The sequence below is a fragment of the Sminthopsis crassicaudata genome, chromosome 3, assembly GCF_048593235.1.
Source record: "Sminthopsis crassicaudata isolate SCR6 chromosome 3, ASM4859323v1, whole genome shotgun sequence".
Classification (NCBI taxonomy): Eukaryota; Metazoa; Chordata; class Mammalia; order Dasyuromorphia; family Dasyuridae; genus Sminthopsis; species Sminthopsis crassicaudata.
In genome coordinates this window covers 469,992,891-470,018,773 of record NC_133619.1, presented here as the reverse complement: position 1 = coordinate 470,018,773, position 25,883 = coordinate 469,992,891, and the positions used below count along the sequence as shown (strand labels likewise).

General features: G+C 31.9%; 1 protein-coding gene across 1 annotated transcript in view; it reads left to right on the top strand.

The window, feature by feature from the left end:
- The window catches only part of NBEA (neurobeachin), a 699,286-nt gene that overhangs the window by 461,838 nt on the left and 211,565 nt on the right, over positions 1 to 25,883 (top strand). Inside the window, 1 exon segment of the mRNA XM_074303499.1 lies at positions 10,433 to 10,576. Coding sequence (XP_074159600.1) covers positions 10,433 to 10,576 — 144 coding nt within the window.

Sequence of the window (25,883 nt, the reverse complement as noted above, 5' to 3'; positions counted from 1 at the left end):
ACAAAATTTAACTCTAGGAAATCATAGAATCAAAACCTGAAATCAGGTTTTACGATTCCAACTGCTTTTTCCACTATATTGTAATGTAAGTTTAAGGAAATTGAATGACTTTTTTAGTTTATTTTTTTTTTACCACATTCATAGTAAAATTTTATTACTAATTACATGTAAAAACAGTTTTTAGCATTCACTTTTATGAGATTTTGAGTTCCAATTTTTTTTCTTCTCTCTGTCCTTTACCTTCCCCCTCCTCAAAATTGCAAGAAATCTGATATAGGTTATACATGTACAATCATTTTAAACATATTTCCATATTAGCATGTTGGGAAAGAAAAATCAGAACAAAAGGGGAAAACCATGAGAAAGAAGGAAAAAAAAAAAGATGAAAATAGTATGCTTCAATACACATTCAGTTTTGACACTCTCTCTCTCTCTGAATGTAGTTGGCATTTTCCATTCTGAATCTATTGAAATTGTCTTAGGTGATCGCATTGCGAAAAAGAGCTGAGTCTATCATAGTTGATCATTATACAATGTTGCTGTTACTGTGTACAATTTCTCCCGATTTCACTAAACATCATCTCATATAAGTTTTTCCAGGATTTTGTGACATCTGCTCATCATTTCTTATAGAATAATAATATTCCATTGATATATTGTAACTTATTCATCCATTCCCCAACTGATGGACATCTACCAAATTTTAAATTCCTTTACTCCACAAAAAGAACTGTTACAAACATTTTTTCATATGTGGGTCCTTTTCTTTCTTTTATGATCTCTTTGGGATAGACTCACTAATGACATTGTTAGATTAAAAGGTATGAACAGTTTTATAGTTCTTTGGGCATAATTCTAAATTTCCAGAATAGTTGGATCAGTCGTGATTTTCTTTTTAAATTATTGGTCAGTTGAAAAAAATGTTGTGCAGCCCATGTTGTGTAGATTGAACTACTAGAATTATCTCACAGAAACACTGGCTTAACATTTTTTTTTTTTTCAGACAGCCGGTTTAGTATATAACTGAAAGCATTCTTTTAGCTTTGATCTAATAAAAATTGTAAATTTACTGCTTAATAATAAAATTACTTACATGTTATACAACTTTAAAATTTTTGATTCTTAAAATCAAGTTTTGAATAAGATCATTTCACATATGATGTAATCATTTTAGAATACATTATTCCAAAATATTTTGCTGTTATTTGTCATTAAATATCACCTTCCAGATTTATTAAATTTCCCAAGGTATTCAAATTGAATTAATACATTTTATTTAAAGCAAGGTATTTAAATTTTAAATTAATATTTTTGTGATACTGATTTTATTTTGTTGAAATGCCTTTTTCTAATTCTCAGTAATAAAATACAGTATATGAAATAGAATTCCTATTTCCTAAAAGAGGAGCATTGTCTCATGAAACTTATTTCCAATTATTTGGAAATATTAGAATTTCCTGACAGTATATTTAGATAATTTTGATAAGAAATTAATTTTCCATTCTTCTGAATGGAATCTTTTCAAAGATTAAAGACTTTTCAAAGATTAAAGAAACTGTATAAATTATCTTATTTATTTACATTCTTTGTAAATCTTGTGACAGTCCTGTGACAAAAAGTAGTGTTTTTTTAAACATTTTTCTTGATATTAGAGATATTAAGTAAATAGAGTTACATATAACCAAAATTGGTATTCTTCAGACTTTCTTGATATTTAAATAGCTAATTACAAGTAATCAAGGCACTGTTCATTTTGTAAGCCATGTGTTAAGGAAAACCAGTTTTTGCATATACACTATTTTATCTCTTTCTTTCACAGCTCGTTCCTTAAACTATTAGCTCCTTGTAAGCAGGATCTATCTTTTGCTTTTCTTTGTATTCTTAGCAGTTACTATCACAGTTCCAAAATTACAGTAGGCACTTAATTGCAAGTACTTATACTAAAACAATCCCATAGTATTTATACTAAACTAAACTAAGTTACAGGCCTGGAAGAATGGTAGTGCCATTGACAGTAACAGTGCCTGACACTTATCAAACTGATAGCAGATGAAATGAAAAAGAGAGGAGAATTTGGAAGAGAAATAAAATAAACTCAGTTTTGGACATGTTGAATTGAAGATATTTATGAGTCAGAGATATTTCTGAATTCAGATGATAATTGAATTCATGAAACTGAGGAGTTCACCAAGGAAGTTAGTATAGGGAGAGAAGAGAAGTGGACCCATGTCAGGGCTCTGTAGGATAGTTATGGTTAATGGACATGACCTAAAAATCTATCAGAGGAGACTGAGAAAGAATAGACAGGAGAACAAGGAGAATGAGAGAGAAGGGAAAGGAATAAACATTTATTAAGCATCTACTACGTGTTAGGCACCATGATAAGGGCTTTACAAATAATAAGTTTAATCCTCACAACAACAAAAGTTAGTGGTATTATTTTTCAATTTCGAAACTGAGATAGGCCAAGGTTATGTGACTTCCCCAAAGTCATTCAGCTAGTAAGTAACTGAGGCTGGATTTGAACTCCGCCTGACTTCAGACTCAGTGCTCTCTCTACATATTATGACACCTAGTTTCCTCAAAACTGGCTAAGAGCAGTATAATGAAAATATAGAGAGAAGTTATCAATAAGAGAGTAATTGGAAGTGTTAAAAACTATAGAGGTTTTTGAAAATGCAAATTAAGAAAAAGACATTAGATTTGACTATTGAGATCATGGGGTGTGAATCCAGATTTCATAGAGATGAAGGGAATAATGGGAAGAGAAGTGGAAACATCAATTGTAGACAAGAAATTCAGTTATAAAAGGGAGGACGGATGGGATGATAACTAGCTGAGATAGAACCAATCAAGTAAAGGTTTTTTGAGGATGGGGCAGATACAATCATGTTTGTAGGCAATAGGAAAGCAGCTAATAAACCAGAAGAGATTGAAAATGAGAGAAAGATAGAGTTATTTTAGAGAAGACAGAGTGAAATGGAATTACTTTTCCATGCAGAGAGGTTTATCTTGGCAAAGAAAAAGGCCACCTCTTCACATGAGATAGGTGAAGTATTGTAAAGTAGCAGAAAGTGTCTTAGTGATATGAGATGAAGAATTGGGTAAGACAAAGCTCATAGCATATGGCCTTTTTTTTTTTTCAATGAAATATCAGCAAGGTTTTCAGTTGAGAGGGTGAAGAGAGAGCAGGAGAACTATGGGAAGTTTGAGGAGAGATGAAAAGATTCAGAAAATCTGCTATGGCGAGTGCAATAGTGATTCAGTTAGCAAGATGTAAAAGGATTGCCTTTAGCAAAATGAGACTCTGCTTAAAATTATGTAACATGAATTTTTTTGTAGGCCCAAGTCAGCAGTTTTGTGATATTATCCAATTCTGTTCAGGAGGATGTAAGGATAGATAGCAGGTAATGGCAATAATCCAGGAATAAGGCTTGGCAGCCAAGCACAAGACTGATGATAAAATAAGGGATCAAGGCACTATGTTTCTACAGTTAAACTGGTGTTCCAAGGTGACAATATGGAGAAAAAGATAAAAGTGTAGCCAGTGCAGGATTGATGGCTTGGAAAAGAACTGAAGAATTGAGGGATTAATGGTCATCATAAGGACAAGGGATAGGTTTGGGGGTTGCAAGGGAGAGTAAGAGATGGAATGACAATAAATTGTGATAAGATAAAGAAATCTCAGAGACTGTGAACATTAAAATGGGGCATGTATGAATAGTATGACTATTTTTTCTTTTTAGGTTTTGGCATCTTTGTGCAGCTCAGGTGAAGTAGAGGAATAGGTTAGGAAAATTAAAAATTAAGGAGCTAGGAGGTTGCGGTGTTTGAGGCAGTTATCAATTTGTATCTTGACGACCCCTAATATGAAGACAGAAGTTGAAGAAAAGAGACTGTGAGTGAAGCACTAAACTTGTTAGGGAAGTAAGGAGGGTATCCTTGATAATAGTAGATGGTAGCCACTAGAATCTTTATTAGGTGATATATATGAATTGAATGAACCTCAAAGGGAGGAAGTATGTTGAGAGATTGGTGTGAAAGGGACAGCATGGAGAAACAAGTATTTCTGCCTTTGTATCAGAACCAGTGAATTAGAAGTATGAGGAGAGAGGTTTAATCAGTGTTGGGACTGGTGGCCAAGAAGCCGTGTCATCAGAAGAGAGCCAGGTCTCAATGAGTGAAAGAAGATGGAAGATTCAGGAAAGGAAAATATTTAAGATGAAAGCACCTTGATACCTGTGGAGCAAGCAACAGAGTGAGAGAATAGTGAAACAGTGAAAGAAATGGAAAGAAGGAAGGAAACATTTAAGCACCCACCATATGCCAAGCATTGCACTAAGGGCTTTACAAATACTAACTCACTGATCCTCAGAACAATCTATTATTATCCCCATTTTACTGTTGAGGAAACTGAGATAGGCAGACCTGCCTAAGATTATCTAACTGGTAACAAGATCATATAATTAATAATATAACATAATTCAGGTTTTCCTAACTCTAGACAAGAACTTCTTAAACTTTTTCCACTGATATCTCCTTTTCATCTGAGAAAATTTCACATGACTTCAGGCATGTAGATATATAAAACAGGTATGAAATCAAACATTTACTTATAATAAGTCACAATTTTACAACCTCCACATTCAATTATGAGACTCAGTTATCCATATATAATTTAATTTTTTGACCCACTTTACATGTATGTAGGGATAGCTGTATTGTGTTGATTTTCATTTATATTTTGTTTTTATCAGGGACCATCTTTAATATACTGTATATACTCAGCCCTTCAGTTTTCTAAGTTATTTAATTGCTATTACTATATTTACTTTAATTGATTCTCAATAGAATCTTATGAAAGTAGAAAAAAAAGAACATTTTGGTTTATGTTGTGTAATCTTCATCTTAGGGGAAAAAATTTCAAATAGTTTTTAACAACTAGGTATATTGGTGGGGGCAGGCTTGCTTTTATAATAATAGCTTTTTATTTTTCCAAATACATGTAAAGATAATTTTCAGCATTTACCTTTGCAAATTCACGTGTTCCAAATTTTTCTCCTTCCCTCCAACCCCAGGTTAAACATGTGCAATTTTTCTATACATATTTCCACAATTATCAATCATGCCATAACTTACTCAGCCATCCCCCAACTGATAGCTACCTACTCAATTTCCAATACTTTGCCACTACAAAAAGGGCTACTAAGAACATTTCTGCACAGAAATCCTTTTCCCTTTTTTATGATCTCTTTGGGATATAGACTTTACTGGATCAAAGGGTATATATAGTTTGATAACCCTTTGGCATAGTTCCAAATTACTCTCCAGAATGGTTGAATCAGTAATGTGTTGGTGTCCTAGTTTTACCAAATCCCTCCAACATTTATCATTATCTTTTTCTGTCATCTTAGTCAATCTAAGAAATGTGAAGTGGTACCTCAGGGTTTTCTTAATCTGCATTTATAATCTGTTTATATTCTTTAACTATTTATCAGTTGGGGAATAGTTCCTATTCTTATTTTGTGTACAAGGGAGTCTTTTGACAATGTTTTGACAATGAAGTCTCTATCATAAATACTGGCTGTAAAAATGATTTCTCAGCTTTCTGCTTCCCTTCTAATTTTGGCTGCATTTGTTTTGTTTGTACAAAACCTTTTTAATTTAATGTGATCAAAATTATCCATTTTTCATCTGTTCTCTAAATCTTTGGCCTTAAATTCCCTCCTTCTCTATAGATATGAGAGATGAACTAACTATCCCTTGTTCTCCAAATTTGCTCATATATCTAAATCACAAACTCATTTTGACCTTATCTTGATATATAGGGTGTTAGGTGTTAGTCAATGTCTAGTTTTTGTTATACTATTTTCCAGTTTTCCCAGCGATTTTTGTCAGACAGTGATTTTTCTTATCTCAGAAGCTGGAACCTTTGAGTTTACCAAATACTAGATTACTATAGTCATTGACTGTTATGTCTTGTGAATCTAATCTATTCCCCTGTTTTATTACTCTATTTCTTAGCCAGTACAAAATGGTTTTGATGTCAGCTGCGTTATAATATAGTTTTAGGTCTGGTACAACTCAACTAGGTATAAAATACTATGAATTCTAAAGTAGGAAGAATGTTGTCATTCTTTAAATGAAGTTTAAAAAATTATCAAAAGAAAATCTGAAGTCAACTATTTTTATATTGTATATTCTTCTGTATTACAGATGTTTACCTAATTAGAAAAACCTACATTAGGGGGCAACTAGGTGGCGCAGTAAATGGAGCACTAGCCCTCAAGTCAGGAGGGCCTGAGTTCAAATGTGGTCTCAGACACTTAATGCTTCCTAGCTTTGTGACCCTAGGCAAGTCACTTAAGTCACTTAGCCCCAATTGTGACATTTAAAAAAAAAAAAAAACTACTTTAGAATACTTTGAAATTTTCTTAGAAAATTGCTTGTAATCTTGAAAAATGGAACCTTGATCAGTAAAAAAATCTAGTGATTAAAAAACTATAATACGCTTTGATGACAAATTCACATTTAAATTATATATTTAACAAACCAATAAAAGTGAAATCAAAGTTAATAAGGGAAGTGATTAATTTCATATATTTCTTTTAGATGAATGTTTATTTTATGGCTGCAAAATTAAGTTGTTTTCAAGGGTTAATATAGATCTTGTAGCTCCGGATTTACTTACTGAAGCTTTTTACTGTCTTTTATGTCTTCATTAATTTCAACTATGTAAAACAATAGCATTTTTTTCAATAATCTAGCAAACTAGCAAGGTATTCAGCTTCCAATAAAAATCATTGCTTTAGTATTTGTATTCATCTTTTTAAAGGGATTCACACAAATGACTGAGTAAAATAATGAAGAAATTACTACTTGGAAACTCAATCATAAATATAGGATGTTTCATGAAACCTTTTAGAGTAGCCAAATATACCTATCCAGTAGAACCTACAGGAAATATTTGTTATCCTGTGTACTGTCCCATTACTTTAAACATTAAGTAGAAAGCTGTTCCATTGAGAAATTAGTGCCAGTATAGGAAGAACTGGATGGATGAGAAGATTTAAAAGAATTGTAATTAGTTTAATATAAATATGGTAGGAGATATCCAGTGGAGGATTCCAAGGACACATATTTAATTTTACATTAGCATTCTTCTGTATGATAGACAAGGCATAAATGACAGTTTCATCACATTACAAAAGAATTGCTAACACTGGATGTCAGACTGAGAATCCTAGAATATTTAACTGATTCGAATAAGATGACTTCACACAGGAGATCAGTGTGAAATCATACCCTTGAGTTTAAAAAAAAAAATTTTAATTAAATAATTTTATAAGTTATGGAAAAGGCAGCAGGTATTTTGAAAAAAAAGTTTTAGAATTTTAGGGGATTACAAATTGAAATTTCCTATATCAGTTCTTTCTCTCTCTCTCTCTCTCTCTCTCTCTCTCTCTCTCTCTCTCTCTCTCTCTCTCTCTCTCTCTCTCTCTCTCTCTCTCTCTCTCTCTCTCTCTCTCTCTCTCTCTCTCTCTCTCTCTCTCTCTCTCTCTCCCTCCCTCCCTCCCTCCCTCCCTCCCTCTCTCCCCTCCCCTCCTCTCCCCTGCTCTCCCTTCCCCTCCTCTCCCCTCCTCTCCTCTCCTCTCTCAGTTTCTACACTTTAAAAAAAATATCGTAAGCTAAGAGAATTGTCTAGAAAACAGCAATCAGAATGGTGAAAAGTGCCGAGTCCATGATAGATGAAGATCAATTGAAGCACCCAAGCATATTTAGCTTACAAAAATGGTTTAGGAAGTATGTGCTATTGTATGGGTGAGGGTAAATTAAACTTCTCTTCGGCCCTGCCTGAGCTAAAACTTTGAGTAATGGATGCAAATTGCAAAGCAAGCAATTTGAGCTTGATATAAAAAAAAAAAAAAAAAAACTTCTCAACAATTACAGCTTCCTAAAGTGAAATGAACTAAGAATTCTTCCTCTTTGGAGTTACCCATTTATGGGATATGTTATAATAATGATTTTTTTTTTTTACATTTATTGGACTATATGAGTACTGACATACTTTCCAAGTTCAAAGATTCCAGATTTCAGTCTCTTCTATAATTATGTTATTTGCCCATGGCTATGGTCTTATCATTTTATTTTAAAATATAAAGAAAAGTAATTTTAGAATAAAAATTCATTTCATTAACTGAAAAACTTATACAACTGTTCTAAACAATTTTACTATAAAACATCCTAGTGATTAGATAACACTTATGAATTTCTTTCTCTAAAGAATAAATTCTTGAATTATTTCATGAAACTCATATTGACATACAAGTAAAAAAGTTGAGTTAGAACTTACTGTGTATATGAACAATTAACTTGATAAAGTTAATAAAAACATATATCAGTGTCAAGAAAAAAAAATATTAAATAGGTAAAGCCTGCTTTGTCACCCGAGATTTTTTCCATTATATCCATCTTTAAATTTCTAATAATAAAATTTTTTATAATAATAATTACCTTTTTTGCCATCTGCCTTACATATTTTATCTAATTTAAGCCCAATGGCAAATTTGTAAAATAGTTAATAATTATTTTCATCCTCATTTTTCAGATGAAGAAATTGAGGCTCATAAAAGTTAAACTTGCCAACAGCCACATGGTTTGTAAATGTTAGAATTTATCCTGATCCATTGTCAAAATCCAGTAGTTCCTTCTGCTATATTCTTCTACTTTTTTAATATTTTCTTCATTCATGTGAAAGCTTACTTTTAGAAAAATACATAATAAAATTAATCACAGATATGTAAATTATGAATGAAATTTAATGTTGATTTTTCAAGGGCTATTTGTATTTTAAAAAATAAATAATCCTTTTAAATCAAAAAATTGTGTTTCTAGTTTTGAATTTTGAATCTTGATTATCAGTTTAGACTAATATGTATATATATATAGAAGCTGCTACTTCTAAAGCAAGCCTTATCCTATATTTGTTTTCTTAAAATTTATCGGGATTGTCCAATTTTAAAAGTTTTTCACATTGGCAACAGTTTGACAATGTACACTTCAATACTTGGGTGATTTCACTGATATGATTATTCCTTGGCCTGTATAGATTGCAATCCTGCTGTGCTTTATAAATGCTCTTTGCTAATCATTGTGGGCAGTAATGATATAGCAATTGTAAGAAGCTCTATAAATAAATGAAACATTTCATTTTATAAAAGATTTTACAAACATTTATGATATAATATATATATATACACTTTTTGAGATAGGCAATGTATTTATTGAGCAAAACTGAATTTTATAAAGGTTAAATTAATTATTTATGTTTATATACATATTAAGTATCTGAGGCAGAATCTGAATCCAGATATTTCTTTCTTCAAGTCTAGCACTTAAAATCCTGTACCATGTGTGTATGTGTGTACATACACATACATCTTAACAAGTAGCTAGTCTTCTGATGGTAAGCCTCACCAAACTTCAGATGACCAGACAATATATTAAAACCTTTTCAACTTGGCATGGGACCTACAAAAAAGTTCATGTTAAATTAACATAGGATTCAAGAACAAAGTTACTCTGTGTCATGATGAATCACTATAGTCAGTAGGACTTAAGTGGAGACATAATAGACAGATAGATAGCGAAGTAGATAATTACAGATATGAGAAACAGGTAAATTGGTATATCTATCTCTATGTAGAGTCTGACATAATAGAAATAACTAACTGAACAATAATGTACCCCTATCTACATCCATGAGAAGCTCACTCTATCAATGCAGATAACATCTGTTCTTCAATTAATATTCTGACTCTTGAGATTTGCCTGGAACATTAAAAGTCTGAGTGTTTAGTCCAGTGTCACAGTAACTGTAAGAAGCACATGTTTTCACACATATGTAAATTATATAAATGAAATAAACATGAGGGATCTAAGATTTTCTTAGTGTGCAATTGCAATATTAGAATTCTTCCACTATATAAGTTGCAACCCAACCTGACTGTCACTTAACAGAAAAGTTCTTAAGAATTTATGAGATAAATAAAAGTTAAATGATTAACCAAGATCAGATAGCTAGTATCATAAAAAGGTTCTGAACCCAGTTATTCCTAATTGCAAACTCAGCACTTTGTCTACTTAACCACCATGCTTTTAATTATAGATTAAAAATTAGAGGTAAGTTTTGACTACCTGAAATAACTGACATTTTAGCAACTAATTATAAAATAATAAAGGGAAATTTGTAACATCTTCTGTTATTATATGTATATTTATTTCCATTATTATATATTTTATATAATATATAATATTATTTTATTATTATGGTATGCCATTATTATAAGAACCAACTTTCTAATGTTTAGTAACTTTTTTAAAAACTTGAAACTGGATGACCGACTTAGTTACAATATTTTATTATTCTTAGGCACTGAAGAAGATGTATTCAAGTCAAAGAAAACATTCAGAAGTCAAGCTGTGGTGAACCAGAATGCAGAAACAGAGCTCATGCTAGAAGGAGATGATGATGCAGTCAGTTTACTACAGGAAAAAGAAATTGACAACCTTGCAGGTAACATTTTAATATTTGTCATGCATATATAAAATATAAGGCTATTTGATTCTCTGACTGCACATATATAGATATCTGTCAGATAGCCATAGCCATCCAAGTATACACACACACATCTTTGTGAATATATATAGAAAAGCTATTCCATAGGTACATATTGCATTTCCAACTCAGGGAATGAAAAATATGTGCTAATGACTTAGTATATTACATTCCTAATATTAGAGGAAGTGAATAGTTTTAGAGAACAATTTCTACCTTCTTAGTAGAAAAATCATTGCAAATTATACAATATATGTACACCAGTGCCTACTTAATATTCTCTGTTTACATTATAATTGTTGCCTTGAGCATAATGCTGCTCTTGGCCACAGGAACTTTTATTGAATTTCTTTCTTATTGCCATTCTTGAGATTTTTCTTGCTCCCTAAGTGCTGTCGATGTTTCTGCTACCCGAGGCTGAAGAATGTAGCATTCATGTCTGCCCAGCTCCACCCCTGTACTCTGCTGGTTTCACCAGCAACACTTTTCCAAGCTTATACTCCTTTCCATCCACCATTTTCTTCCCTGAACTTTAGGTGCTTAATATGAACTTTTTATTACTTATTTTTATCATTTTTTCTCCCAAATAGTTCTAAGACCAAAAGATAAGGAAGACATTTTTGCCCATTGCTTTTCTGTAGTTACAAGAAAGTTAAAACTAAAAGAAATCACAAAAGAATAATGTACTTTTTTCAAAGATAGAAAGCTAATTTGTATTTTATTCTATATCAGGAATGCTTTATCTTAACATTTCAAAAATGGTATTTCAATGTAATTGTTTCCTAGTGTAATTCTATATGTTATTTGTGCATTTAAAGCATGATTTAAGGCAAAGAAGGGGTCTAAAGGAGTCTGTCACAAAAATTGTTAAGGACTGTCCAACACTAAGGCCTAATCAGAAATAATGTTTGATACTATAGAAACAGAAGGCACATCTCAAAAGAAAAATAAAGTGATGGAAAATCCTTCTAGAATAGAGACATAATCCTTTTTTCTGACCCAAAGAAGTATTATCCATCTCCCCTCAGTCTTTTACTTCTTATTATAGTCATCTTCACTTCCCCAACCTCCATGCATATTAAAATGGTTTCCATATAATAGATGGTCTTCCTTCTGGAACAGGACCAAAATGACATCTGTATGTTAGAATCAAGTTACAGTATATCCAACAATAGCTGATCAGACCAATACAAGCTCAGAATGCTCTGCCACTGGTCAGGTACAAGTAGTCTGTATGAACACTGCGAGTAGATTCTCTAACTTTGCACATCCCAAGCTACTTGCTACTTGAAGTCTGTTTTACCCATACAGCACAACATCTTCTCTGCCAGTGTCTTCCTTGTCGTGCAATCAATTCTAAAGTTCTTAAGAGAAACTTTCTTGGAAATGGCTTGAGTTTATTCCTCGGGTTGTAGTTGGAGTGGGAATAAAACATGGTTAGAAGAGACTGGAGTTGTGTGTACTCAAAATGCTCTCTTATAAAGTCAAGACACATTTCTATTGAAGGTAGATCATGTCTGATGGACAATATCAGCCTGGCATGCATTTATTTTACTCATTGATAGAAGTAGCACAGGGACAAATAATTTTTTCTCCTATTTCCTGTACTGTTGCTTTGAAATATCCGTTAGAATTCCTATCTAGCATCTTTGGGAAGTTGTATTGCTTCAGGGATTACATAGGATTAGCCCCAAAAGTGCTGGGAAGGAGGCTGCTAATATCCTGCCTATTTCTACCTCTTCCCAGAGTGTCTTAGTATAACTTTTTTTTTTTTTTTTTTTTTTTTTTTGAGAACCATCCATTTGGCATTTGAACAATATGGCCAGCCCAGTGGAGGTGTTTCCTCTGCAGTACAGTTTGAGTGCTTGGCAGTTTATTTTGAGGAAAGACTTCAGTTTCTGATATTTTATCCTGCCAGGTAACCTTCTGTATCTCCCTAAGACAATTCAAATGGAAGCAATTGAATTTGGTTTAAGGCCTTAGGAGGAAATCTAGCCAGTAAACCTCAAGATATCTTGGGAGGATTCAGAATAACAAAAGGGGGGGGAGCTTTTAAGAGTAACTGTAGGTAAGGGTATGATACTCTTGGACAGAGGGAAGAACAAAGCAAAGACTACCTAAGAAGAATCCAGGAAAGTCCTGACTTCCTGAGCCAGAGGTTGGCCTGAGTAAAGCACAACTACCCTAAGGCCAAGTCTGTAGAATTATCAGATTATAAACCCTGGAAGCAGCTAGGGTTGGGAGGTAGCCTAGCCTTAGAAACTTCTATATCACAGTCAGTGTAGAAGTAGAAAATTGAAAGATCTTCTGGTGAAAAATAACAAGCACAGCTTTGATGACCAGATGCTTCCTGGGTCGGACTGCTGCTTCAAGAGGGAAAAAAAGCTACCATATACCTGGTGAGTGCAGAAGCAAAGGAGCGGGCACCCTGCTGGCTGTAGGCACGTGCAAAAGAGCAGAGTCCCTGGTTTCAATTCCATGGCAGAGAGGACTGCTAATTTATAATCACTGGAGGGCTGCAAGCCTGACAGTGACTTAGGAGTATAGAAGAGAATCTAAGTCTGAGTCTGGATATGGACCTCAAAAAATAACAGTAAGAAGGAACTGATGTTTGGGGCATCATTTTCCTATCTCAGGACTAGAACTTGGACTGCTAAAAATAAAACAAACAAACAAAAAAAAAAGTAAAAATGAGCAAGCAAAGGAGAAAGAATCCAACCATGGATAGCCTTATGGGGATACAAAAGATGTGGATTCATATTTAGAGGAAGATAGTGGAGTTTTAAAAGCCACTCCTTTTTCAGTGAAAAATTTCAAATGGTGCCAAGCACAAGAAGATTTCCTAGAACTTCAAAAGGATTTTGAAAATCAGAGTTATCAAGGCAAAAAATAGAGGAAAATAAGAACAATCTAAGATAATCAAGAAAATTAGTAAAAAGAAATTGAAATAGAGAACCAGAAATTTAAGGAAGAAAAATCCTTTAAAACTAGAATTAGGCAATGAGAAGCTAATAATGTTCAAAGACATAAAGAAATAATAGAAATCAAAAGAATGAAAAAATAGAAGACAATGTGAAACTTCTCATCAAAAGAAAAAAAGAAAAAAAAACCACAGACACACCACTGATCTGGAGAAAGGATCAAGGAGAAATAATAATAGATGAACTTCCTGAAAGTTATGATAGATTTTTTAAAAAGAATCTTGATACAGTATTACAAGAAATTTGTGAAGTCCAAGTTAGCTCCCTGTTGACCTCAGGATCAACAAAAGTCCTTGGTCTTTAGGGGAAGAAGTAAAGGAGATGGACAAAACTGCCACAAGCTCTCCACCTACTGACCTCCCTTCTCCTTTCTTCTCCAAAGTGACTCTCGCTTGTCTTACTCCACCCCAATTCCTCCTACAATTATCTGTAGAAAAGATCAAGCCAGCACAGAATAGTGAGAAGGGCCATTTTCCAAGCATATGCTAATAGAGTATTGGCCAATAGGTAATTAGCCTTAAGTGCTCAGTGGTCTTATTCGATGCACAGGTAGCAGGTAGAAATAAAGCAGAAAAATAAGGAGTGACAGGAATAGGATGAGAAGGAAAATGAAGTAAAATAGGAAAGAGAAAAATATACAAGTAATTATAGCTCAGAATGTGAATGGGATGAATTTACCCATAAAGTGGAAACTGATCATAGATTAAAAATTTGAATTCAGAGATCTTATTTTTTAAGAGTAGGAATAGGTAAAGAAAGCCAATGTAATTTTTTTTTTTAATGACAAGTTTACCCAACTAATCTATTTAGGTAATTGCATCCCAATTAATTTTAAAATTATCTTACTTAGTTAGAAAAAATAATTTTGAATATTAAAACATCACAGTCTTCATAGAAATCAGGGGAAAAGGCAGGGGAAGAAGGAAGCAGATTCAGTAGTATCAGACTTTAAATCATATAAAATGAAACCATTGTTGAAACATAAAATGGATAATTTTAATTATTTTAAATTAAAATTTTATGGTCTAGATTAAATCTGAACAGCCAAGACTAGAAGGAATGCAGAAAATTGGAGGGGAGTAGGAGAGTTTCATAGATCAGTTCTCAGGTAGGATGTGATTGAGTTGGAATATTGCTGTGGTATAAAAAATGATGCACTGAAAAATCATGTAAAGACTTTGATTTAGGAAGATACTGGCTACCTTTAGAAAACATATGTTTACAGATATGTGTATGTATATATATATATATATATATATATATATATATATATATATATATATATATATATATATATATATATATATGTGTGTGTGTGTGTGTGTGTGTATATTTATATAATATACATATACATACAACATATATGTACAAGTAAGGTTAGATAAGTTGGCCACACAGCTAGTAATTGTGTGAGGTTGGATTTAAACTTGGGTCTTCTTGATTCTAGAGCTGGTATGCCATCTACTGTACCACCTAGCTGCCTCCCCCTTTTTTTTTTTTTTTTGCCTATTTAAGCTTTAATAAATGCATCAGCCTCTTTAGAAATAGTTACATAATTGCATGTTGATTTTTAAGATACTCAGTTGTTTACATTTCATACATATTGATGACTAATTTTAAAATATTTTTATGTAATTTAAGCAACTAGTTACATAGTTTTATACTTTGAAAATTGTTCATTTTTATGTGATATATGAATAGATCAAATGAATTATTTAAATAATTTTGTTCCAGTTAAAATCAATTATGTTAAAAGTCATAGTCTCATATATCTTTAATTTTTTTGAAATTTTCAAATTACCTCAAAGATGTCAATTCTACATGATTATAGAATAGTGTTTTAAATTCTTTCAAAGCTACTTATCTTAAGAGGCAAGTCATATATGTGATTAATGGCTGCTATAGTGAACTGCTACTCTAATTGAATGATAAAGATATGGCAAACAAGTAGTTATAATATTCATAATTCTATATTCTACTTATTTTCATTGCCTTTATTTGCTTTCTAAAAATTTTAGTGTCACTGAAGCATAATTACAGTTATGATTTCCTCAAACACCTAATTGAATATAATATTAATTCACAAACATTTTAGAGGTGATTTCAGACCGAAATGGCTATGTTTTATTTTTGATTCAGGTTTGGCTTCGAGAATGTTGTTAGTTTGTTTTAGAAAATGATACATAACAAATTTATAATTTGTTTACTGTGTGAAGTTAAAAATGAATGATATTCTCCAATTGATGGAAAGATTCTGGGTCTTACATATGACATACAGTTCATTTGTATTAGAATGTTATTTTTCCTTAGCACATCTGGGCAACAATGAGAATTAATGTAGAAGTGCATTTCATCTGAAATATCTTTATCAAAATTATCAAATTATCAAAATATAGTTTTTATAGGTCCTCAAACTGTAACTAAAGTAAGATGTCATTGAAAATTATTATAATAATAATAAAAATTATCATTATAATAATGATAATTCTTTGTTTTTCTATTACTAAGGCCAAAGTAGAACACTGGGCTTGTAACCATAAAGAGTCATCTTCATGAGTCAGGTACACTCAGACAAGGACACTAGATGTGTCCTTGGATAAATCTCCCAATTTTCCTGTCTCTTATTTGTAAAGAGAAGCTGGAGAAGGAAATGGCAAAGCACTTTATGCCACAAAAACTCCAAAATAGTCATAAAGAGTTGAACATGACTGAAATGATTCAACAACAACAATGTTAATGTATCTATGATTTTATCATGTGATAAATATTTTCTCCATCTCTACGGTTTAGAACCTAGCCATTCCTTCACATTCTGTTCCCAAGTTCATTATCTATATTCTTTCGTAGATCTTCTGAAGAGATACTATCACCTCAATGTGCTAGAGATCTTACTCTAGATTCTTTTCATATTAGATGATTACCAATGTAGCAGTTAGACTTTTGATCTTTTTCCTTTCACTGTTACTGTGTAACTGCCTTATTTCCTGTAGATTTTACCTTCATAACATCTCCTTTTTTCTTCTTATATTGCTCAGCACCCTGGTGGAGGCCATCATCCCCCAATGGCTGGACTATTATTACAATAGCTTTCTGATTCGTCTTCCTGCCACAAGTCTTTCCTTTCTCCATTGCATCCTCCACTCAGCTTTCAATGATCATCTTTCTTTTTTTTTTTTTTTTTTTTTTAAAGAACTAGAATGGGGTCTCTCCAGGTTATATGACTTGCCCAAGGTTACAACTATCAGAAGCAAGATTTGAATCTTAAAGTCAGTTTGTCCTCCCTATATGACACCAGAGAGCCTCTTTTTGGTTTTTTTAATGACTTGTTATTTTGCAGGCATTAAGAATTTCTTCTGAATGTAATTCCTTTTCTTTTTTATTTTTTTTCTTTTTTTTTTTTTTTGGTATTTCCTTTCCTTGAAACTGAAATCATTTAAAGGACTTTTACACCTTAAGTTCACCAACTAATCTTTAGTTGTGTTTTTTCTGCTTATACATGTATGTTAATTTTTAATACACATTTCTTTATGAATTGTGTTGGGAGAGAAAAGTCAAAACAAAAGGGGAATTCCATGAGAGAAAAAAAAATAAACCAGTTATCTTCTTAAAATACAGGTCTGACTATGTCACCCACTTAATAAATGCCAGTGACTCCTATCACATTCAGTATCAAAAATACAACTCACTTCAGCATTCAAAACACTTTATAACCTGACCCAACTTACAGTGTTCTTATACCTTCTCACCTATCCTGTATTCATTGCAGTGATAGCAGCCTCTTTTATGTTCCTTAGACATTCCATCTCCCAGTTTTCAACATTTTCACTGACTGTTCCTCATCTATGGAATTCTTTCCTTCTTCTTTTTTGCCTCCTGATTTCCTTCAAATCTCAAATAAAATACTTGTAGAAAGATTTCTACAGGGAGTCTTTCTCAGTGCCTTCTATTTTAATTATCCCCAATTTACATAGCTTGTTTACATATAGTTGTTTGCATGTTCTTTCTCCCATTTAGATTTTTTAGCTCTTTAATAGCAAGGACTGTCTTTTTTTACATTTTTTTGTATTCTCATTCTTTAGCACATTGCCTGGCACAAAGTAGACAATGAATAAATATGTGATGACTGATCAAACACTTCTCAAAAACTATTCCTTGTCCTGCTTCTTGGAAACATAATAATACATAAATATTTTATTTAATGTACTTACATGTAATTGCCCTTTCCTTTCAACCAGAAATCTACACATCCATGTAGTGTTAATAAAATACAGAAATGACAGATTCCTGGCCAGAGATAGAATATATCTAATAAAGGCTTATAAAAATTTTCCAAGTATTTTACAGATCTAGGCCAGAGAGTTAAACTAAAAAAGGTTTTTGTTTAAATTTTGTTTAGAAATTCTATAGAGAAAAATGCATCTGGGAATTTAATTCCAAGAAAGATGGGAGATGTTCAAGAATGAAATTCTAAAGACATAAAAGGAAACATTTAATTTATCTGAAAATTGATAAGGATTCATAGTGAGCTCACTAGCCACCTTAGACTTTAAAAAAATATCAGATTTAGAAATCAAAATAAAATAATAGGATAAATATAACATCATGTAAAAATAGCTTCAAGAATGTTGAAGCTCAGTATGAACTGAGGTTAGCCGAGCAGTGCCTTTTTGGTTTAGCCAAAAGAGGTTTTAGTTACATCAATTGCCATATCCTGTTTCTACCTTCACAAAATCGGGCATACAACCCTTTTTCTCCTTTGACATTGCTACCATCCTAGTGCAGTCCATCATTTTACATATGTATTATTTCAATAGCCTACTGTTTTAGTCTCCAAGTTTCTCCCTACAATCTTCAACTTCTCCCTTCAAACTTCAAATTAACCTTCCTAAACTATAGGTCTCATTATGTCAGCTTTCCCCTCCTCATCAACTGGCTTCTTATTCCCTAAAGGATCAAATATAAATTATCTGTTTGGCTTTTAAAGCCTATCCTCAATTAACCCCTTCTTAGCTTTCTGATCTACTTATTCCTTATTCCTTTCCCATTTACTGTATAATCCAATGACACTGATCTCCTTTCTTTTCTTTGAATATGACACTCCCATTTGCCAACCACAGGCATTTTTAGTAACAATCCTATCTTCACCTCTTGGGTTTCTTCAGATCTTAACTAAAGGCCTGTTTTCTTTAAAGAATATTTATTTCTTAATTCTTTAATTCCTCTCTCTCAGATTATCTCCAATTTACTTTTTATACTTTTTTTTGTAAATAGTTGTTTGCATGTTGTCTCCATCATTGGATTGTGAACTTGAGAGTAGGAACTGTTTTTATGATTTTTCTCTTTTGCTTTTCTTTATATCATCTCCATCACTTAGCACAGTACCTAGCAAATAATAGGCACTTAATGAATGTTTCTTGTTTTTTAAATTAGATAAGCTGGTTTGATATATTAAAATGGGAATTGTTTTATGTTGAATTAGATATTTTTTGAGGTCTCTGTCTCTCTTAAGGAGTCCCAAATGCTACAATTCTGTGAAAAACTTAACCTGTTTTTAATTTTATACATATAGCAGGGCACAGCATTTTTTTTTTTAACCAAGATTCTCCTATCTCATCTTTTCCATACCTTAAGATCCATCTCTAATGGTATTTCTTTTATGAAGTTATTTGAAGTTGATTATTCCTTGGGGGGGAAAGTGATCCCTCCCCTCTTTGAGGCCTGTGAGGTATAAGTCAATCATATGCAAATATAAGACACTCAAATATTTCTTGAATGAATGCATATATTTAAAGATAAGATGCTAGAAAGGGACTCTGTTAGGAAGAAACTAGAAGATTTGATACCTATTCATGCCTAAGATCTAGTGGGTAACAATGAAATTGCAGAAGATAGAAATACAATCTCTGGAAAACTAAAAAAAAAAAAAAAAAAAAAAAAAAACACTTTTTAAAAGACAAAGTTGAATTATGTTATTAGGAGCAGTACCTCCATGCACTTGATTGAAAAGATGGTAATCATCATTTTGGATAACTTCAAATTTATTCTCTATCTTATTTCTTTTAACATCTACCTAGTACATAATCTATTTCTCTCTTTTTGTCCTAAATTCAGAGAACACAATATCTCTGAGCTTTTGAGGTGCTTGCCCATGAAACTTGTCCTTTTTTGGCCAGCAGATTTTAGGCCTCTTGTGTTTTTTCCAAGTCTTTTACAGCATTTTTATCATATGTTGATGTTCACATATATTTACTACACTTAAAATAACTACATGAATGTGTAGTTAAAGCATCGTTAACTTTGCAGCAGATAATGAATATAAATTCATGGTATTATTTTTGAGTAATTTTTTAGGCATTTGATATATTACATAAATAACACATTATTTAGGATAATTTTCAGTATTATTTTAGAGTGATTTCCAAACTTTTCTTTTGCCACTTCTACTGGGGTAGGATGGGTGTGGGTATGAGTGTGTGTTTTCTTTATTCCTTCCTTCTTAATAGGTTAAATAATTTTTTAAATTTACTTTTCACCTCCAAAATCTATCCCTCTCGTGTATTCCTTTCCTCCTGAGAAAGCAGGAAAAATAAAACACATTAGAAACACACATAATTAAGCAAAACAAATTCCTGCATAAGCCATATACCAAAAAAACAAAAAAAACCCTCAATCTTCATTCTTTACTACATTATCTCTTTGTCTATAGATGGATAGCATGTTTCATCATGAGATGATAAGTATATTTATCCTTTTTAAATGTTATTACTAATAATAATATCCTTGAAAACAAGAACCTTAAAGAAACAAAAGACTGAAGAATTTATTGTGGCACCTTGAGCAAATTATTAGAATAGCATGAAATGGAATAATTATTGACTTTTAGAACATGTTTCATAGTCAAAGTTGAGAGCTAGGCAATTATATGGATAATTTAGTTAATATAAACAGTTAATCTGGATAATATAGGCCAAAAAAAATATCATCTTTCAACTGTAAAAGTTTTCTTTGCCTGAATTCACCAGATAATTATCTCAATTATACAGTTTTCTTTTATGTAAATTCATTAATTAATAAAATTATTGTTATGTAAATTAATTAATTAATAAAATGATTTTGTTAAGTAAAGTGTTTACTGGCCACCTTAGGCACAAAAATATGCATAAGGAATGATGCCTTGGCCATCAAAGAACTTTTAATTTAGTGTGGGAGATCATACAAGTATAAAAATAACGAAATTAGAAGTTAATAGTTGTCATAACAGTGGTAAAGCCAAGGTTGTAGTTATAAGTTTTTCAGAGACTGTATTTGCATCTGCTGCAATTTCATTGTTACCCACTAGATCCTGGGAGTTAATAGGTATAAAATCTTCTAGTTTCTTCCTTACAGAGTCCTTAGTTTCCAGCACCTTATCTTTTATGTATATTCATTCATTCAAGAAATATTTGAGTGTCATATTTGCATATGAATAACATGTCTCACAGAACTCAAAGATCATGGTGTTTTGGATTATATATGATTATGTTACCTTTAGTATTTGGAATAACTAAGTGTTTATTGTAGTAAATAGTTAGGTAATTAAATAGAATGGAGAATTAAAATAAATATCTAGGTAGACCAGGTCCATAGAGAGCTTTAACACACACACACACATATATATAAAATCATTTACCTTAGTTTATGTTTTTATATATATATATATATATATATATATATATATATATATATATATATATATATATATATATAAATCATTTACCTTAGTTTATGTTTATATATATATATATATATATATATATATATATATATAACATAAACTAAGGTAAATGATTTTATAGGTTGTGTATTAGATCATTGCTTCTCTACTTTACTTTTCTTAAGTAGAACTGAACTAAGGAAGAGATCCAGGCAAAATGCTGTACAGAGGGAACTCTAAATAGCTCAAAATTTGTGAACATGAGTTCTATATAAGGGCATAATTGTAAAAGGTAAAATTTTCAGAGAGAACTTAAATAATAAAAGAGAACTAGGTAGAAGTCCAAACAGTACCCAAAATATTAATTAACATCTAGTTATCATATGGATTCAGATGTATTGGAAGTCAGATTATATCTTCTGAAACATACCTACTTTTGTACAATAAAAGCCTTATATTATCCTATAAAAATATTAGTCTTCTCCAATACTATCATCAGAAAGAAGTTTCATCATGTTTTTAATATGTTTTTTAGAATTAGGAGCTTATATACAAGAGCCTAATATTTTTTTTATCAGAATCTCTTTTATAAACATTTTAGGTTCACTGAAACCCCAAATGCATTTTTGCCTACTTCTTTCCCCTTAATTTTTAAATCCATGTGTATTCAAGGGAAATTTAATCCATATGTTCCTTACTCACTCACACTTAACTCATCAAAATGTTGTTTTGTAAAAGCTATTTGATGTCCAACAAGTCTTATGAGCCTTTTTATAAGCCCCCCCCCTTTTTTTTCCTCTTTGAATCAGGAAGGTTTTTTGCCAGTCATAAATACTATTCCCAAAGGATTCAAGTTCAGTTAGAAACGTAGAACCCATAAAGTTTTAAAGTTGAAAAGCTACATTCACTCATCCTTGCATCTAACAAATGCTATCTTTAAATTTCCAGCTTTAGATTTTTAAGGCCTTATGTGGGACCAAACAAAAATAGTATAAGTACTATCGTCTGCTCAAAATATGGACAGAATTTGTTTTTGTTCCCCAGGGATTAAAAATTAAACAACATTGAAAAATAATACTTTTTATTGCCCCTACCTCCTAACTCTCTTGGTAATAAGTTGGTAAGGGCAACTAACTACTAATAGTAGAAAGAATATTTCATTTGTAATCAAGTGACCTGGCTTCGATTTTTGGCTCTATTAGTTAATACCTTAAGCTTATTTCCTAATCTGAAAAAAAAGGGTTATAATTTTATCTCACATCATTGTTTTCAAGGTCAATTAAATGATTAATTTAAAGTGCTTTGTAAAAAATAAAGCACTACATAAAGTAAGTTAGAGTACTTTCTGATTCTGGCAATAGAGGACCTTGGAGATCAAAGATTATCAATAATGATTAGAGCCAACGTGATTGAGAGCAAGTCTTTACTACCCTGGGAAAAGTTTCCTCAGCTGTAAAGTACAGGATTTGGGCTTGATGACCTCTGAGTTCCTTTCTACTTCTCAATCTAAATGCTTTAAAAATGTATTTGTATTTTGAGTCATTAATTTTTCTATTTACTCCCCCCAACACTTAGTACACAGCTTTCATATAGTAAACAATTAAATGATTTTTTTCATTTATTCTATGATTCTGCTAAGTTAATTATTAAAGGGAAGAAAAAATAATTGAAATTTGTATTACTCATTGCTGCTACCCACAATAGTCCCATATTAGCCTGAAAGACTTTGAATATATCTGAAGAAAATGATTCAAAACATTTGAGGGAAACATTTTCTATATTATTATTAGAATTTGGCTTTTGAACTCTTCATTAGCAACAGAAATATTTTTAGGGACAATGCACTGAAAACATTTGATTGAGTGTTTTCTCTTCCATGGACTCTGAGTTACATATCTAGCCAAGGAAGGTGCCTAAAAGTACTTCAGCTAAATTCTGTAGCAGAAAAGTCAAGTATTATATTATATAGTATTTATTTAACCATAACCACTACACAAAGAACTACCCACATAGACTTTGCCAAATAGTTCCTAGCTATCAGGCAATCAAGCTGGTGCCTAGCCTAAGGAGAAAAGAAAAAAGAAAAGTCTAACCAAATCAAAGTTCTTATTATTACTTCTGTTTTCAGTTAAAATGGCATAAGGATTTTTAATAACCACCAAATGATTAAACTATTTTTGTCCTCTTTCAAAATATTTTGGCTTTAATACATTCCCAAATAGCAAAGTTGTGATCAGGGTATTATTTAAACAGTCAGGGAAACTGAAAAGTGACCCTATCATGTCAGTCTTCTCACAGACTTATCTTCTTGTTTGAATATTATGTAAAATTGTATTTTTTTCCATGTTCTGTCATTGTAAAATAAATAGAAAATAGGATTTTTTTTCTGTTTAAATCCAGTCAAAGAACATATAATTTATCAAAGTGAACCATTACATAAAAATTTAAATTTTCCAGGCTTTTGGGGGGGAGGAAGTCTTTTCTATCCTAATTTTAAAACTTTTTCCAATATGATTTTATTCATAGAAGTTTAAACCATTTCTAGAAATTTACAGAACATAATCAAAGTTTTTGGTTTTGCTTTGTTTTTTAATTTTATTTTTTCTACATCAACAATTTATTTAATAAGGCATGCAAATTGGAGCTGGCTTTTGTTCAGCCCAGGGACACAGAGACTCATAGCTCTTTGGCTTTTACTCAAGTTTCAACACAATAGAAGAGATGAACAGGAATATATCAGTCAAATGGTAATTAAATTAAGATATCTGCTGGTATCTCTTGAGATAGGGTTTTACAGAAAACATCTAAAGGACTCATAAGTGTTGAGAGCTGAAACTTAAAAATTTTGAGTCATAAAATAGAGAGCTAGTCACAAAATGGAGGCACTTTGGTCTAACAATTATAATTCCTTCCATTGAGAGCTAGAGCTCCAAGCAGCCTACAGATCTGCCAGTTACCTTAAGAAAATTTGATCTAGATTGAGACATTGAAGATAGAAGTAATTTACTGGCACAGTCTTAAGTAGCAATAGTCACCAGCAACATTCTTAGAAGTACTTTGTGAGGTGGAGCTATAGAATAAGGAATATAAGAAAGAAGTAATGCTTCATCCCCTACCAAAGAGGTATAACCTGAGGAGAAGGGTTTAGTGATAATAGGAGGATGGCCAAACAGCATTTCAAAGGGCAAAAGGCAAAGTTCCTTCCTTAGTTTACCAAGGAAGTAAAACAAAATGAGGGGTCAGACCTCAGGCTGTCTCAGATGTGTCCATCTACAGTTTACCCAGCATGGTCTAGATGCTTCATTCACTCTGCCTGGACAGATAGGGATAGTAAGAGATACGGAAACGAGGGAAATTTACATATCACCAAAGTAACCAAGAAAATTTAGCAAATATAAACACCATGGGAAAAAAAAAAAGTAATGTAACAATGATTATCAGTACATGTGCTAGCTTATTTATCCAGTTTGATTATTTTTTTTATTAAATATATGATCAAAGAGATTTTTAGAGATCCCTCCTCTCACCCAAATTTGGCATAGAATATGCACTAAAGATTTTTTTTTTCTCCACATACCAGATTTCCTATGCTAGAAATAACAAGAGTAAAAGAGAGGCTCAGAATTGGAACTTGTCAGGTTTTGTTTTATCCTGATCCCTTAGCTTTCCTATTTTTCAAGATAAACAGTAAGGTAGGTAAATAGTCAAAAAGGATTATAATTTTAATCTTGAATAGGGAACATCATTTTAATTTTCTCATGTGGTAGAATGAACATCAAATTATAGCAATTTGAAAAAAAGAGGGATGCTGTATTCCCCTTTACTTGTTTATTCCTTCTAGATAAGTTAGGTGCTTTGAGAAGTACCCTAAGGCCTGAAAAGATAAGGTACCTTTTAAACACTTGATTTGCTTTGGAAGGTTGGGTAGTGAATGAAATAAACTACTTTTGATTATCTTATTCAGTATCAATTGATTAGGTAATAGCCTGTTAGTACTGCCTTATAAAAGTAGAGGGGTATTAGCTTATGCAATCATAAAGTTAAAGCTGTAAAAGGGACCACAAATGTCAGTCTTAAACTCACATGTAAAATCTACCTTAAAAAATCACACAGATACATAAATAGTATATTTTAGGGAGTCAGTAGGTTCTTTGACAATTTTTTTTTTCCTGGAGGCCTAAAATTTTAAGTATGTAGACATGAGTTCCTTATTTCCTGATTATATAAGAACTAAATCATAATCATGTTTTACCTAGATAATTTTTTACTTTTTTAATCAATCAGCAACATTCTTTAAAAGTGAAAGAAGCTTTTCTGGGTCATTTTATTAAGATAATTTTTTTCCAGGAAGAAGAGTTTTAGGTATTTGAGAATCAGAGCAAGGGGATGGGCCCAATAAAGTTCTAAACCTGGAGTCTTCAATTTATTTTAAAGATTTCTCATCAGCCTCCTTCTCCTTACCCTCCTCCTAACAAACAAGCTAATCCATCCAATATTTAATTTTAAGCTATATTGGAAGTGAGCTCCTTTTGATCAAGAAATACACACACACACACACACACACACACACACACACACACACACACTTTTT